This window comes from Eleginops maclovinus, chromosome 13 (genome assembly GCF_036324505.1).
Source record: "Eleginops maclovinus isolate JMC-PN-2008 ecotype Puerto Natales chromosome 13, JC_Emac_rtc_rv5, whole genome shotgun sequence".
Classification (NCBI taxonomy): Eukaryota; Metazoa; Chordata; class Actinopteri; order Perciformes; family Eleginopidae; genus Eleginops; species Eleginops maclovinus.
In genome coordinates, this window is record NC_086361.1 from 1,653,065 (window position 1) to 1,670,682 (window position 17,618).

Here is a 17,618-nt window from a genome sequence, read left to right on the forward strand (position 1 = left end):
TGGGAACAGTTTCATAAGTGAGTAAGTTCTAATAAACAGTATTAACAGAGTGATGGTGTGTGTGTGTGTTCCAGGGCCGGAAGCCGGGCTACTTCTCCTTCCTGGACCCCTTTTCTCCGGCCGTGTGGCTTTTCATGCTGCTGGCCTACCTCGCCGTCAGCTGCGTCCTCTTCCTCGCTGCCAGGTAAAGTGTGTGTGTGTGTGTGTGTGTGTGTGTGTGTGTGTGTGTGTGTGTGCTAGCTCCTGCTAAAGTGCTACTGCTGGTCTGGCTGTACAAAACATGTCCACTGGCCCCTCAAAATCTCACTTATTCAGATTCAATAAAACTCAATGCCATTTATGATGTTGTGTTATGATTTGTTGATTTCTTCTGGACTTTCAAAAATCTGCAGATAATAATAATAACGCTTTATTTATATAGTACTTTTCCAACAGCAGGTGCAGCTCAAAGTGCTTTACATAGGGCACCCATCATAAAAACACAAATAAAAACTAACAAGAAGAACTTCTCCTCAGATCAGATGCTAACACCTCTTTTGAACACATGCAGCATGACAACATAACACAGTGTTTCAACAAGGAGGTAAAAGGTATGATACTAAAAACAGTAAAACAGATAATGATCCCTCTCAAAGAAATAAAGGAAGACAAAATAAATCAATACAACAAAATCTAAAAATGTATTTTGTAAATAGCTTAAACTTGTGTACACAAAAAAATACGTAAACTTAATTATAATAGAGGATAAATCATTAAGAGACTAAAAAAACAACTTAAAAGGAAATGTTGCCGATATAACTGTTAAATAATAATATTTAGAACATATAAAACCTTTAAAATAAATAAAACAATATAAAGTTTTATACTAAAAACTCAATTTTAAGAAGGAAAGTGTTGCTAATAAAAAGATGTGTCTAGATGTCCTGAATGTCCCGCTTTTCTCACTGTAAAAACTGTGCTTCAGTCTCAGTGCATGTCTTTTTCTGCCACTTCCCTTCCTCCCTCTGTCTGACCCCGACTGTCATTTAGTTATTCACAGGAACATTTACAGGACTGTAACTCCGGTCTTATGTCATTAACAGATATGTTGTGTAACTATGTTGTGTTATCTGTGTTTTAAGTGAAATTGTATCATACCTCTCTGCCTCTCTCACTCTCAAATACATCCTTAACTTTCTTTCCCTCTGATTAATAACTTTAATACATACAGACACTTTGATCAGACAGTTTAATGTCCCTGATGTAGAGTCTGTGCTTATTGGTTTGGGCTCTTGTGTTGGAATGTGTTTCAGAGTAGAAAAAGTCAGGAGGATGTGTTTGTGTCTGTAGTGAAGTCTGGTCCGTTTCTATTCTGACTACCCCCCCAGACTCAGCCCTTATGAGTGGTACAACCCTCACCCGTGCCTGCGGGAGCGACGGAACGTTCTGGAGAACCAGTACACGCTGGGGAACAGTCTGTGGTTCCCGGTCGGGGGCTTCATGCAGCAGGGCTCAGAGATCATGCCCCGGGCACTCTCCACCCGCTGCGTCAGCGGGGTCTGGTGCGTACACCTGCTTCTCACTCATCAGCTGTCAGACACAACAAATAAAAAAGTTCCTATGCATTCAAAGTTTACGATTAAACATGCAATGTGTCAATCTGCCACTGGGGGGCCTCTCATACTAAATTACAATTTCTTCTGTTGTGTCTTAATTTTGATACTTTTTATTTGTTTTTAAATGTTTTATTGTAAAAAAATGGATTATTGGCAGAAACTGTTTCATTGTGTATGAATATGTATGGAAGTAAGTTAATAAAAACTTAAAGAAAAAAAAAAATGAAGAACCTAAATCTGCAACCTAAGTAACATGTAACTAAATATGTAATCCAAATGTAGTGGAGTCAAAGTATAACGTAGCATAAGATAAAATACTCATGTAAATTACAAATACCTACATTTTTAACTTCAATACTTGAGTTAATGTACTTGGTTACAGAGTGGAGAATGATGACATATCATGGAGGCTAACCCAAGACATCACAAGGACTCCCTCAACGAAGCAGTGGGAGCTTCCATTGGACTTAAGAAAATTGCAGAAAAAAAGGACGTTATCAAACACATGCTACTGACACATTTTGTTCAGCAGATTAATCTCCAGATAATAACACCTCCTTATGATTTCTGTAGCGGTGATGCAGTCACCAGAGGTAAAATGCTAACATTAGTCTGAAAACAAACAGAAGTCCCATATGTAAAGCTTATAGAAGCTGTTGTCCTTGACTTTTTTGATTGAATTTGTAGTTGTTTTTATTCTTAACTTTCCTTTTCTTTTGATTCCATGCTAAGACGTTATAACTTCTTTGAACAATGCTCTTGGCAGCAGCTAGTCTTCAAATGTAAATCCAGCTCCTCCTGGCTCTGCTCAGGCTCATGAGCTGGAGCTGAACAGATGGAGGAGGGTCTCTCATGTGATTATGGCTCAGCCTCTCTTCCTGATGTGTTTCCTCCCCTCATCTACTTCGCTCCTCCTCTCCTCTTCCCCTCCTCTCCTCCGATTCTCCTCTCTTCCTCTCTTCTACTCCTCATTTCCTCTCCTCCTCTGTCCTGCTCCAAGCAGCTGACCCTGACCCTAAATATTTCACATGTGAACCAGTGGTGATATCTCTCGTGTCCAACTGTGTTGTTAAAGTTTGGATGTCTGACTCTTGGTGGAGAGTCTTTTTTATTCTGGTTATTCCCTCAGTATATTATCAGAGGGGTAGCGCTCGCTCATGTACAGGGCGAGTAAGATAAGATAAGATGTACCTTTATTAATCCCTGTGGGGAAATTCAAGTGTTTATGCAGCAACAGAGAAGAGGAAAAAGAGTACAGATTCACACAGGGATATGAAACACACATTTAAATGAAAAAATAAGAATTCTAAATGAAAAAAAATATATATACAGATATGTAACGAAAGTATTGTTAAAAATATACACATGTATGTGTGCAGAAAGAAAGTGCAGGTCAAAGTTAGTGCAAGAGTGCAGGCTTGATGTGCAGTCCGGGTTACTGTCAGTGAGTCACATGGTTAACCCCTTGTTGTGCAGCTTGATGGCTACAGGCACAAAGGAGTTTCCCAGGCGCATAGTGCTGTGCCGAGGTGGGTTAGTCTGTGGCTGAACGTACTCCTCATCTTCACTAGTCTGCATGGAGGGGGTGGGAGGGGTTATCCAGGATACTGTCCAGTTTCCTCCAGGTCCTCCCCTCGGACACCTCCTCCAGATTGTCCAGTTTAACTCCAACAACAGAGCTAGCCTTCCTCACAAGCTTGTTCAGCCTGTCAGCATCCGTTTGTTGGTGTTCCCCCCAGCACACCACGGGAAAGAAGAGCACACTGGCCCCCACAGACCGGTAGAACGTCTGCAGCAGCCTCATGCACACGTTGAAGGACCTGAGCCTCCTCAGGAAGAACAGCTTGCTCTGTCCCTTCCTGAAGAGAGCATCAGTGTTGTCTGACCAGTCCAGTTTATTGTTGAGGTGCACTCCCAGGAACTTGTAGCTGTTCACCACCTCCACCTCCTCCCCCCTGATGGTGACGGGGGTTAGAGACCTCTTCGTGCTCTGCCTGAAGTCCACCACCAGCTCCTTAGTCTTGCTGATGTTGAGCTGGAGGTGGTTGTTGTCACACCAGCCTACGAAGCTCTCCACCAGGGCCCTGTACTCCTCCTCGTTATCATCTGTGATGCAGCTGACGGTGGAGGAGTCATCGGAGAACTTCTGTAGGTGGCATGAGCCGGAGTTGAAGCGGAAGTCAGAGGTGTAGAGGGTGAACAGGAATGGTGACAGCGCAGTTCCTTGGGGGGCTTCAGTGTTGCTCACCAGCACATCAGACACGCTGCCCTGCAGTCTGACATACTGAGGTCTGCTGGTGAGGTAGTCAGTGATCCAGGCCACCAAGCTGTGATCCCGCTGCATCAGTGACAGCTTCTCAGTGGAGAAGAAGTAGAAGAGGTGGGAAATGGTGCCAGAGAACTCCTGCTGTCATTTTCAGCTGGAGAAAAATGCCATGAAAGCCCTTTTTTCTTGTTCAGCAGGGTTTTAATGTCCCCATTGGTCCAGGGTTTATTGTTTGGGAAGCATTGTTCCTTTTTGGTGGGTACAATGCTCTCTTCACAGAAACTGATGTAGTCCGTGATGCACTGTGAGAGTCCATTGTAATTATCAGGTGTGACCTTAGATGACCCCAGAAAAAACCCGATATACACTCTATATATATATATATATACTTTTAGGATATTATGATTAACCGTATTAATTATGATGATATTTTTTTTATTATATATACTTTTACATTTAAATATGAAAAGTTTATATAAATGTAAGATAAGATAAGATGAACCTTCATTAATCCCCGTGGGGAAATTCAGGAGTTAAAGCAGCGACAGAGAGAATGAAAAACAGGACATACAGATTCACAGAGGATAATACAACTAAATACAATTCAAATTAAAATGATGCACAGGTAAGTAACTGTAAAAACAAAAAGTGAATTAAATCAACATACATACATTTTTGTGTCCGGATTGTTAAATATATTTACATTTGTGTATACAGATACTGATGCAGGTCAAAGTCTTTGCGCAAACAGAGCAGGTTTTATGTGCAGTCCGGGTTATTGTTGAGTGAATTGCATTGTTAACCCCTTGTTGTGAAGTCTGATGGCATATATATGCATATATATACATTTCACCTTCCGTTGGATTGCTGTATTGTCTCTCCCTCTGTCTGCTTCCTGCTTCCACTGGCAGCTCCTTATGAAGAGACAGAGAGGAGTGAGGGTTTGAGAGTATCTCAGGGTAACCAGAGCTGCTCTTCCTCTCTGTCCTCACAGGTGGGCCTTCACCCTCATCATCATCTCATCCTACACGGCCAACCTGGCGGCGTTCCTGACCGTGCAGAGGATGGAAGTTCCCATCGAGTCTCCAGATGATCTGGCTGATCAGACCAACATCCAGTACGGCACCATCCACGGGGGATCCACCATGACCTTTTTCATGGTGAGATGGGAGAGAAGCTGCTCACTGTGTTTCAGAGGATGTTAGGCAAACATCTAGAGGAAGATTCAGATGGTTCACATCGATATCTATCAATGTCATTGACAGAAAAGGACTTAAATGTAGTTTTTAAAAAAGGTGTTAGGCATGCCTTCACTTTGGATCCAGCACGTTATACTCTTGATATACTGTCCAACAATATGACAAAATGAAAAATGATTACTAAAAATGTAACTTTTAACAGCAGAAAAAAACGATAAAAGCATTCATTGAGACATTTAGAAAAATCACAGCAGACTATTTTATTTAAAGATGACCACAATTAAAACATGTGATACCATACATTTTGTCAGACCTTCTTTTCTCTTATTCATTTTATTTCCTTATATTTTTTGTTTTATTTGTATTTATTTCCTTATTATTAAACTGCTTGTTGTTTGGATAATATTACAGGTAATGAGTGGTCATTTATTACTCAGACAAAGACAAAAGAAAAGTTTGAAAATAACGTGCGCACGAGAAAGGCCAAAATATCCTTAACATGAATTCAGAGTTTAAATATAACTAAATGAATGAATGTTCTTTCAGTCTCACACATAAGCATACGATTCTGCATATTGTTTTTATATACAAATAGGCCTATATATATATTTATTTATTTTTTTCATTTTAGCTTTATGGTTTAAAAGAGACACATTGGTGTGCTGCTGATGAATATCTAAGGCAGAAAGTAATATTTCCAATGAGGATGTAAGTCCAGTAAACATACATGACTGTATTTGAGGTAAGACAAGTGCAAGCAACTCCTCATGTCATGTTTTATATCTGTAAAAAATAAAAAAGTTAAAGAAAAAGAAACTTAAGTAAAATCTTGTGTAAAATAGGAAAATGGTCTGCTGGCTCGACTGGATAGACTGAAGTTTTCAACATTATCTGATGAATAAAAACTGACACTTGACAGTACAAAAATACTATAGAGAAAACACTTTGACAAAAACTTGAATATAATAACTGTTGGTCCACTCACACTGGACTCAAACTCTGTAGCTGTCTTGGTCTGAACTGTGACGGTGACCCTGCTGCGTGTTCCTGCAGAACTCTCGGTACCAGACGTACCAGCGCATGTGGAACTACATGTACTCCAAGCAGCCCAGCGTGTTCGTGAAGAGCACGGAGGAGGGCATCGCCCGCGTTATCAACTCCAAGTACGCCTTCCTGATGGAGAGCACCATGAACGAGTACTACCGCAGCCTCAACTGCAACCTGACGCAGATCGGGGGCCTGCTGGACACCAAGGGATACGGCATCGGCATGCCCCTGGGTGAGTGTGGGGTAATGCTACTGTGTATGTTAAAATCCCTTTGAGGGAAGGTGATGGGAGGGGCTAGGGGTTCATTTACCATGCAATGATGTGACATTTACAAAATGAGACCATTCAGAGAAGAAAGAAATTGTCTGTAAGGCAGAGTTTGGTGGTATCAGTCTTTCCACCTGACTCAATGCAAGGAATTACATTGTTAGTTTGTTAGGTGTTTTTTTTATTTGCTCCAAAGTCTGGATTTTTCGGCTGCACATAATACTTTAATAAATTCCATAAGCAGATGATAATAATAATAATAATAATTGTAGCGGCAAAAACTCCCTATGAGTGATGCCACTGAGAGGCTAAAAGTTGCTGTTCGCTGTGACATATTCCATACAAGAGTCTGTAGTCATTTATAGTTCACGGTGTTTAATAAACAAACAAAACAAACAGTTTCCAAGTCTGGACCACACGGTCAACAGAAAGGAGTTTAGGAGTTCTGGGCTGTAGTAGGTTAGCATCAGCAGACCTGAGGTAGCGGTTGGGAGTGTGTCGTTGGATGAGGTCACAGAGGTAGGGGGGGCTAGGTTGTTGAGGGCTTTGTAAGTGAAAAGTAAGATTTTAGAGTCAATACAGTGTTGGATAGGGAGCCAGTGGAGGTCTCCGAGGATAGGGGTGATGTAGTCGGAGCGCCGGGTGGAGGTGAGCATGCAGGCAGCTGAGTTTTGGACATATTGAAGTTTTTTGAGGATGTAAGCAGGTGAACCATACAGAATGCTGTTGCTGTAATCAAGACGGGATGTAATGACAGCATGGAGCAGAGTTTCAGCAGCAGTGGATGACAGGAAGGGTCTGATGCGGGCGATGTTCTTTAAGTGGAAGAAGGTGTTGTTTTGTGACCTGGTTAATATGAGGGAGGAAAGTGAGGGTGGGGTTGAGGATGTTGCCAAGGTTGCGGACATGAGTGGAGGGGCTGACAATGAAGCCGTCGGATGGCAAGGGAAACATCCTGGGTTGAGCGGGTAAGTGAGTTTGGGCCGATGGTCAACAGATCACCTGAAGACATCAGTGGTCTGAATTTAAGACAGAATTTAATAAAGGGGAAGATAATGCAAAGCTACACAACAATCAGGAATATGACTGAGTGAACACATGTGGAGGACTCTATAAAATGACTCAGGAACAGAGGTTTGATTTCAAAGTCTTTACTGGCAAAGGTTCGGTACACAGTGAAGTCAATTGGAAGGCAAACAAAACAGACAAGGATAAGGCAGGAGCTGGGTCAGGAAAGGAAGCTGGGTCCGGTACACGTCGAAGCTAACTCCTAGGGAATATAATGCTGGAACGCTTGAAGATACAAAGACGAACTGACACTGAGGGGAATGTGGACACCGACTAAATACACAGGGGGAAGGGATGATAATGGGGCACAGTTGAACTAATTAGGGAAGTTGCGCAGGTGGGTTCAATCAAGGAGCAGGAAGAGATGACACTGAAATGAGAGGAACAAAATAAAACAGGAATATAACAAAACATAAACTTGCTGACTAGGGCCTTAGAGATGCAGGATGCATCAAACATTGTGAGACAAAAACAAGCTACTTTTCAAACATTAGACAGAAAGGATTATTTCTAAATGATATTTATTACTGCCAGGTTTGTTGACTGGACAGTGGAACACCAACCTAGAACATCAAGGGACAGCTGGGTCAAGTGTCAATCACTCTGTACCATGTAAAGCAGGGTTGTCCAAACTGTTTTCACTGACATACAGAAGAACATAGGAAGGGGTGGGCCCCTCACTACAGGAGAGGTAAATTGCCTCACAAGTTAAGTTATTAGTTAGCTAAATCAATCAAATGTAGGTAAATCTTGCTGGATAATTTAATATATGAAAAAACATCACAGTTCTCCACAGGGTTTCATTTATTCTGTTACAAAAAGTGTTGGCAGCTAATCCCTTAAAACAAGGGTATATTTAAAGCTTGTTATGTAAATTAATAATTGGGCATTTTCTTATCAACTAAGATTTGGTACAAAATGTTTTCAACTTAAATAGACTGAATGTATTAGAAAATGTGACTTATTTACACATGAATACTGTGTCATATATTTGTATACAGTATACACACTAATATATTTGGAATAATTTTGTTTTCAGAAACATTCCTCTTTTCTTTCCAATTTACACGAATATTGTATTCCAGCTTTTATGGGCAACAGGGTATATTTAAGGTACAATATAAGACAATCACAAGATTCACATGTTGGAAATATTCCATTTTACTTCTACAATTAGCAATTAAAAATGGACCACAGGCCACAGTTGGCTCCCGGGCCGTAGTTTAGACACACCTGGTGTAAGGCAACATTGGAGACCATACATCTTTTAAAAATGGCCTTTGTTTTTAAGGTAGTGTAATGAGTGTTGAGTCTTTTGCACTTTACTGACTGGATACTGCAACAGAGTTGAATCAAATGTAATTTTAAGTTTGTTATGGTACAGAAAAATACAATTGTCAGAAAGATGGATGTATCTTGAGTACAGGCATGTATAAGGACTAGACGGAGTTGATGATGGAGTTCTCTCCTTGCCTTGGAAGTGTGCACCTCTCAAACGTTTGTAGTACTCTCTGGGAGGCTCACTGCAGGAACTCTTATTAGTTAAAGGTCCCCTGTTATGCTAAATGCACTTTTTGCTGTGTTTATTATACATACATATGTGTCCCCGGTGTGTAAGGAGACTCACAAAGTGTCAGAAAATACAGCCCTCTCTCTTTCGCTCCTTACCCACATCTCTAAAAACGGGGGTACAAACGAGCTGATCCAGATTTACTGTCCTTATGACATAATAAGGGAAATGTGGGCTGGCCTTACATTGAACTCCTGGCAACGTCCTGCCGACGTTACAGGTCCCAACCTATCGTCCCCCATATACAGTCCGCGAGCTGAATCCCCCCCAGCTGTGTGTCTGTGTGTTCAGCAGGATGTCTGCAGGAGGGACTTAGAGTTGCTGTATATATAATACATATAGTGTCTCTGTTCTAGTGGTAAACACTGAGAAAGAACAAGCTATGAGCTGTATCAGAAACAATGCGCCACGTGTTCTGGAAGTATTATGGTCTGTGTTTACATTAGCAAGCATCGCTAACACTCAGTGCTAACGCTGTACTGGAGAGACTATGTGTAATATAAAGGTCCTGTCCTTGTGGTAAACCGAGAGAGAAACGTTTGAGCTCCATACTGTTTCAGAAATAATGCTGGATGTGGTTTGGAACATAATATGGAGTTTAATCACGGCAGCGTTTAGCTGAGTTTCTCCTGGTAGAAAACTCTCTTCAGAGGAGAGATCATGATGCTCCAAAGGGGCGTGGCCAGTAGCAGCTCTAAAGGGGGTGGCCAGCAGCAGCTCCAAAGGGGCGTGGTCAGCAGCAGCTCTAAAGGGGCGTGGCCAGCAGCGGCTAGGTCATTTAAAGCTACAGTCACAGAATCAGCACTTCAGGAACAGGGCTGAAATAGAGGGGGATGAGGCATGCTACAATGGGGGATCTGTTTGGTATTTTCAGCATCATACTGTATTTCTGTGGCTCAGAAGCACATGGGGCAGACTATCTCCTGGAGGATAACTATATCTCACCACTGTCTGTGTCAGAGCAAGGGGAAGTCTGTCTCTCAGCAGAGGTAGAGACTGTACAGGGAGCTCCCCTATCATCAGGGGAGGAGTATGAGGAGCCAGAGTCAGAGCAGCTGAACCACCTGGTGCAGCAAAACGTTCCTCCTCCTGTGAGCTCAGACCTCACCCCGCTGAGTGGGTCTCTTTATACGGAGCACGGCTTTAAATGAGTGGTCTTAACCTCAGGGAAAGGACCAGCAACGAGTGCTCTAAGGGAATCTAATAGCACTTCTTTTTCTCAGGCAAGGCTGTTGGCCTGTAAGAAATAGGAACAAGGGTTAACAAAGTTACTTTAGCTGCAGGTTGTGCAACACACCTGTCATTAGTCAGTCTCTCATCTCTCTTGCTCTCTCTGAAACTTTTCCTCCTGATGAGTTCAGGGCAACCGGCTCAGGCTCTGTTTTGTTCCAATAGAAGAATCCAGTGTTGTGGACACCTTGTAGTGTAGCTGGAGCAATACTCTGTGGGGGCCTATACTATAGCTATAGTAGCTGTTGCAGTGGTTACAGTGAGCAGATCAGTTTGGGAGAATCTCTGACTGAAATGTACTGACTAAGGCAGGGGTCTGCAACCGTTTGGACCAAAAGAGCCATTTTGCCCCCTCTTCCACCAATTATTTTTCTCAGGAGCCGCAAAAAATAATTATTTTAAAGCTTGATAGCTTATAAAGTTTTATATATTGTTATACCATATACAAAAACTTCAGATTGTTATTTATAACATTATAGAAATAATTGGTATTTTTACCTCTAATAATAAACACAGAACTCTTATAAAGAGAATTAAAATAATACACTGGCACTTGTAGGCCTATTTTAAAATAAATTAAATACAGCACTTGGGGGAGTCGAAGAAAATAAATCAAATTAAAATGGGTCCACTTTGAAATAAAGAAAACATAAAGCTGCTCCCTAAAAACAGTTAACATAAGCATCAGGCCGGTTGGATTTGGACCGTTAGGGACATTATTCAGAAATACCGTTCTCCTACACATGTGAAACACTCACACACACAACTGAAACCAAAATCATTTACAAACATATGTACAATTCTTTCATTAACACATAGGAGACGCTCTCACACACACATAAGAAACGCTCTCACACACACATAAGAAATCCAAAGTTGTTCACATATACATGTGAGGTTTTATTCCTCCAATAGTGAAGGCTGCAGCATCAACCGTCACACCTGAACACAAACACAGCTCCCAGGAGCCTTTTTTTCAGGGAGCGACTAGGCGCAGTGAGTTGGACATAGTTCAACATTTGCAACAGAGCAGCGCGCACCGCTTGTCATGTGAGGAGGAACAACCAATCACAGCCGAGAGACATCTTTACCTCCGTTAACATCAGTGTGCGGAAAATATGGAGGGGAAGTTAAAAGTAAAAATGTATTAAAACCGTGTTTTTCATTTATTTATGTGTCACAGTATCACCTCAAACCATGCAACAAAATATCAATATTCCTACAAATAATTTTATTTTATTTCCATCTTATTTCCGTCGAAGCTCAATGGAGAACTGATATGCATTAAGATAACCGTCTAAAACACAGGCAGTGTGTGTCCTAATTGTTGGAGCATCTACCTTGACATCAAATGTTGAAAACCTGTGTAATAACTTTGAATCCCTGCTGTTCTAATGTTGAACTACATGTTTGTCACTTCCTACAGTAGCAGGATCAACCTGAATAAAAGCACATATTCTTCACACTGTTCTTGTCTATAAGTGTAGCCGGATTTCCAATCCTGTGGGGGACTTAAAACAAATCATGGCAGGTTTTGGAAGTGGAATCAAACACCTGGAATTTCACTAAAAAAGTATAAATGTGATTATTTCTGGTATGAGTAAATCTGCTTATATAATAAATGAAAAACTGAGTTTTAAGTTCCAAGTAATCAAGAAGGAACACGCACTTTATAGACAAAGGTATTGGGACACCTACACATTACAACCACAGGAGCTTTTATGACATCCCATTCCAAACTCTTAGGCATTAATGTGAGGTTGTCCCCCCCTTTGCCGCTGGAACAGCTTCCACTCTTCTAGGAAGGCGTTCTACAAGATGTTGGAGTGTGTCCCATTCATCCAGAAGAGCATTTGTGAGGTCAGACACTGATCTTGTACGAGAGGGCCTGGCTCTCCGTTAAATTAATCCCAAAGGTGTTCGATGGGGTTGGGGTCAGGGCTCTGTGTGGGCCAGGCTGTACGCTCTCACACACACATAAGAAATCTAAAGTTATTCACATATATGTGTGAAACGCTCTCACACACACACACACACACACACACACACACACACACACACATGAAATGTGATTTCAGTATGTTCTTTACAATATTTTTTCTATGCCTGTGTAAAATTAATGTACTAAATAATAAACTATGGCCAGTGGTTGCTCAGTCAATTCATGCCAACATTACTCAGAATACAGCCTGTTGGCTCAGCCGGCCCTACACATTTCATTGAGCTGACTCTAAACTGTCTTTGAATAGGTGCAATAAACCATAAAGTTATAACCTCAGAACAACCAGAAAAATGCACATTAAGTGCCATTCCAAACCAACGAGTGTGGAGGGGCTTATCAAGCCCTCCAACAGCGAGTCTGCACCTGACTCCACCTGCCTCTCTACGTGACCAGACCCACGCTGTGTGTGTCCCTCAGGAAACATGCTGTTACAAACAGTTCCTGCTAACATTCAGACTGGTGAACTGCAGAACAAGATATCATGTAATATCTTCATTGAGGTGTTAACTACTTCCTGTTACCTCGTATGGTTTCAACTTAGGATCATAAACCCAATTTAGTCTAGAAAACACATTTATTAGGAAGTTATTTTTATTTACAGACTGTTGTAAAAACTAAGCAGCTTATAAATAAAAGACGTTTACGAAAAACAAACGCCATTAAAGATTTTCTGAGTTTTATTTTGAAGTTATTATTTTATTTTTTGACCAAGAGATGCTGATTTGAAACCGTTGTTGCAAAAAGTTACGGCATTTCCTGTTTCTGCTGGAGAGGGGGGGAGCTTGCTGCTGTATTCACCCCCCACCTGAGAGGGAACCTCGTTCAGCTGCGAGTGAGACTACAGACGTAGTTCACTTCCCCGCGGAGTGGGAGTGGGTAGGATGTGGTTTGGAGCCTGATCTGAAAATGAGCCGTGTTTGTTTAATATGTGTATTCTATCAAATACTCAAATGTGTTCCTTAGATGTATTCTATGAAATCAAATAATGGAACTTATTCATAGCAAAACATAAATCAAACTAGCCAGCAGGCTTCTTCTCATATCTTAAAAGAGAGACGGGTAAATGTTGTTCCATCTCTCACATGCTTTTCTGTCCAGCACCCTGTGTTTATGGTCTGGCTGCTTTTTCTCCCCATGGTTAAAGAAGGTGCCACATCAGTGAATATACTGTGGGGATAATATCATCAGACAGGGAAGACGTGTTATCGTGTTTGTGAAATATTACACATCTCTCTGACCCTATAAATATTAAGAATGCCTCAGGAAATGTATCCACTGTGGGGGGGTCAGTTTATGGATGGCTGTCAGAGATACCTCTGAGTTGCTGTGGTTTATTGGTCCGCCGATAGCCATTAAACCCCAGCATGTGAGTATTAGCATGAATGATGCTAACATGACAGTGTGAGTTCCCGCAGCATATTCGCAGCAGAGAGGTTCAGAGACAGAGCGGCGAGGTGTTTGCTTATAGTTTTGATTTGACTGACTTCAGATGGTGACTGACCCGGGTCTCTGTCCTCCCTCAGGCTCTCCGTACAAAGAGGAGATCACTCTGGGGATCTTACAGCTGCAGGAGAGCAACCGGCTGGAGATCCTGAAGAGACGCTGGTGGGAGGGGGGGCAGTGTCCCAAAGAGGAGGACCACCGGGCCAAAGGTGGGTGTCACATTAGAGCCGAGACACTGAGGGAACCCTGTCCATCTCTACATCCAGCCTCTGGGAGAGAGCCAATCAAAGAGTTTTATACTCCATGCTGGACAACAGGTCCTCTCCTCCAGGATGTGTTGACCCCGGTGCTAAGATAAGATAAGATAAGATATGATACCATTTTTTTCATCAGCATAAACAAACAAGCCATTGCTCATAATTAGAAATTAAAAGAGTAGAAATAAACAATTTTAAAATATAACTGCTAGAGTAGAACATATACAGATGACCGCCTGACAAAATAACAGTATTGAAGGGCCAATTTTCAGTGAACACAATATAAAGCAGGATATCATTTACATTAAGGGTGTGAGGAATGGAATATTAAATTAAATATTAATGTACAGTGTGAAGTGAGATGTGTTTTCTGAAAAGCTAAACGGCAATCTGTAGTTGTTTAGTTTTTTTCCCTCCATTGAGGCATTTGCCAGTAATCGCCCAGTGTTGTGGGTATGTGAGGGAGCTGTGGTCATTACTCAGGGGGTACAGTGGATCGTTGCCTTATTGGGATTCTAGGTTGTCTCTCAAAGAAAATCATCTCTAAACAGTTCAGAGGAGACTCACACAGCTGGCGGTATCCTGATATTTAAGTTCAGTTCAATCCCTCACAATGTTCAAGATAAGATGTGATATAACTACCTTAAAGATTGACAGATGAACAGACTGTAAATTGTTTATGATTAATCAGCTGTCTGAGTCTCAAGCCATGCTTTGATGCCTTATTGAGCTAAATGCTAAACTTGACAAAATATGTTCATAATAAAATGTAATATACGCAGATTGATTTCCCACTATATTTTATAACGGTGCTTTTTTTCCACAAATGGTTGTTGTAGTGTAAGCAGCAGGACACCATTAATATGTGAAGTGATTTTAATGAGCACAACTATGTTTTTAAATGAAGCTAGTGGATATTTTGAACAATAAAAAATAACCAAAGTTTGCCTTTCTAACTTTACCGAACTTTCAACCCCTTCCTTTCTCATCACTCCCAAGCAGCTCTCTGTTCTTTGATTTAATTAAATCATGCGGACGTATTGATTAAATTGAGGCCTCGAATTGCTTCTCGTGTGCAGGAATTAGTAAAGCATGGTCTCGTTTTATTAATTTGTTCTCTCTATGGCCCCTCCCGGTCTCCGTACCACAGACAGGAGACGACAAAGCAAAGTACAGCTGTGCCTGATGGGATTGGTCTAAAAACCAACCAAACCAAAGCTGTTGCATCTGAATATTGGATGGCTTATTGGATCAGTGTGTAGACATTCATGCTTCCCAGTGGATGATCCCCAACGACTGACCAGCGAGCTGCACCATGACATGTCTCCACAACTGCTGTTTTTATACACACACACACACACACACACACACACACACACATACGTACATAACAGTGTGTGTGTTGCAGGTCTGGGCATGGAGAACATTGGGGGGATCTTTGTGGTTCTGATCTGCGGCCTCATCATCGCCGTGTTCGTGGCCATCATGGAGTTTGTCTGGTCGACGCGGCGCAGCGCAGAGACGGACGAGGTAAATCTTCATCATCACCCTCCTCTTCCTCTCTCAGCCTCCTCCTGCCCCGCCCCCGGCCTCGACCTCAGCTCTAACACCTCAGTAGGTCGTCCGCCCGTATGTGTGTGTGTGTGTGTGTGTGTAAAATGCTTTTTTCATCTTTCATTATCAGTTTAAGACTCTATGAAACGTAATGCTTCTGTTCAATTTAAACTTTTTTTTTTAAAACAAATATATATAAAATGATAAAAGAAGATGTGTATTGTAAAAACTTCACCAAACAGTAACAGTAATGAATTAATATTATTTTGTATACGCATGAGAAAAAGATTTAATAATAGTTTTGAATGAAACATTTTCTAAGCTAATATAGAAATGATTTCTTCTACAAAGACACTAAACTTGGCTGTGTTTGTGCTAATATCAATAATGCAATATCTTTGGTCAACGTATGTTTTATTGTCATAACATGTCCAGATACCAGATCCTGCTAAAACTTCTCCATACTGCCATTATTGTGTGGAAGTTAAAGAATAATACAATTATTAATAGTTCACAATTTAGAAAATGATCTTTTTTATGAATTTAGGTCTTTGTTTTTGAAAAGAAGAAGGAAAAGGAAAATAAACAATACAAATGTATGAAGATTAATTAACATACATTTAATAAGGAGGTGAAGATTGTTATTTGAAGAATTTTAAAAATCTAAAATCTTGTCCCCAGTTACAATAAAAAATAATATTAGTTATATTATATAAATTAACTAATAAAGTTTCCCTTTGTATCACATGAGAAATATATTAAATAAGTAAATTAAAAATAAAATGATTTCTTTATTAAATAAACAAAGGATGTGTTTGCACTAATATCAATAATGCAATATGAGTTATTGTCATAACTGTGTCCAGATACAACATCCTGCCATATTATTTATTATACTGCTGTTATTGTGCAGTTTCACAGTTCAGAATCCAAAAATTAAAATGTTTACTGGGGTTATTGTATGTATTTACCACATCGATAGAGTTGATGAATAATACATTCATTAATTTTTTTACGATTCCTCAAATAGATTTTTTGGAACAACTTTAGGTTCGCCCCCTTTCAGTAGAGAATCTTTTTAGAGGACAGTAGTCAAAGTAAATAACAAAGTGCATTTAATAAAGAGGTAAACCCCCCCCCCAGGTCTCTGTGTGTCAGGAGATGCTCTCGGAGTTCCGGAACGCCGTCTCCTGTAAGAAGAGTTCCCGCTCCCGCCGGCGCCGCCCTCTGAGCAGCGCGGGGGGGGGAGTTCTGCGCCACCCGTCCCGCCTTGCCCTGGCCACGCCCCGCCCCATCCGCCTGGTCCGGGAGATGCGCCTCAGCAACGGCAAACTGTACCGGGGGGGGGGCAGCTCTCTGGGGGGAGGTCTGGGAGGAGGCCCCGATCTTGGCCCGGGGCCACAGAGGCTCCTGGAGGACCCGCTGGGCGCCAGCACCAGCACACCTCCTCCTCCCCCCCCTCCCCCGGTGTCAGCCCTGGTGGCCCCCCCCGCCCCGCTGCGCAGCTTCCTGCAGGGCTGCAGCCACGTGCGCATCTGCCAGGAGTGCCGGCGCATCCAGAGCCTGAGGAGTGCGCTCACCCCCCCACTGCCTCCTCCCCCCTCCTCCTGCTCTCGCCTCCACCCCCCTGGTGGTCACCACCTCCGCCACAATGCCCACCCCCACCTCCACTATCACCACGGCTCCATGTCGCTGCCCCGCCTCCCCCCGCTGCCCCCTCCCATCCCAGCAGACAGAGCCGACAGTGATGGGGGCGGGGGGGCAACTAGCCCGCAGGAGGCCCAAACAAAACCCCTTCCACCGCCCCGGCCACTGCCTCCCCCTAAGACACCCATGTGCCCCCCGACAGACTTATTGATGGGGCACAACTGAGGAGGGACTGAGGGGACACTCGCCAAGACTGGCATATCAGCAGAGTGGGGGGTGGGGGTCGAGGGGGTGGGTTATTAGGGGTCCTTCATAGAGACGAATCCCCTTTGGCTCAGTGGATCATACCACTCACCTCTCCACAGCACTCGTACAGAGGGGGGGTTGGGGGTTATAAACATTACACTTTGGATTAAAGCGGTCGAGGTGCTCGGAATCTACTGGACAGGAAGTGCCAAAATGACATCATGCT

The 17,618-nt window shown here is 42.2% G+C and overlaps 1 protein-coding gene across 1 annotated transcript in view; it reads left to right on the top strand.

The window, feature by feature from the left end:
- The window catches only part of LOC134874670 (glutamate receptor ionotropic, kainate 5-like), a 290,705-nt gene extending 273,316 nt beyond the window's left edge, over nt 1-17,389 (top strand). The window contains exons 14-20 of the mRNA XM_063898761.1: nt 75-184; nt 1,368-1,541; nt 4,856-5,021; nt 6,114-6,339; nt 13,769-13,897; nt 15,354-15,559; nt 16,643-17,389. Coding sequence (XP_063754831.1) covers nt 75-184; nt 1,368-1,541; nt 4,856-5,021; nt 6,114-6,339; nt 13,769-13,897; nt 15,354-15,559; nt 16,643-17,371 — 1,740 coding nt within the window. The 3' untranslated portion in view covers nt 17,372-17,389. The remainder of the gene's footprint in view (nt 1-74; nt 185-1,367; nt 1,542-4,855; nt 5,022-6,113; nt 6,340-13,768; nt 13,898-15,353; nt 15,560-16,642) is intronic.
- The last annotated feature ends 229 nt before the right edge of the window (nt 17,390-17,618 follow it).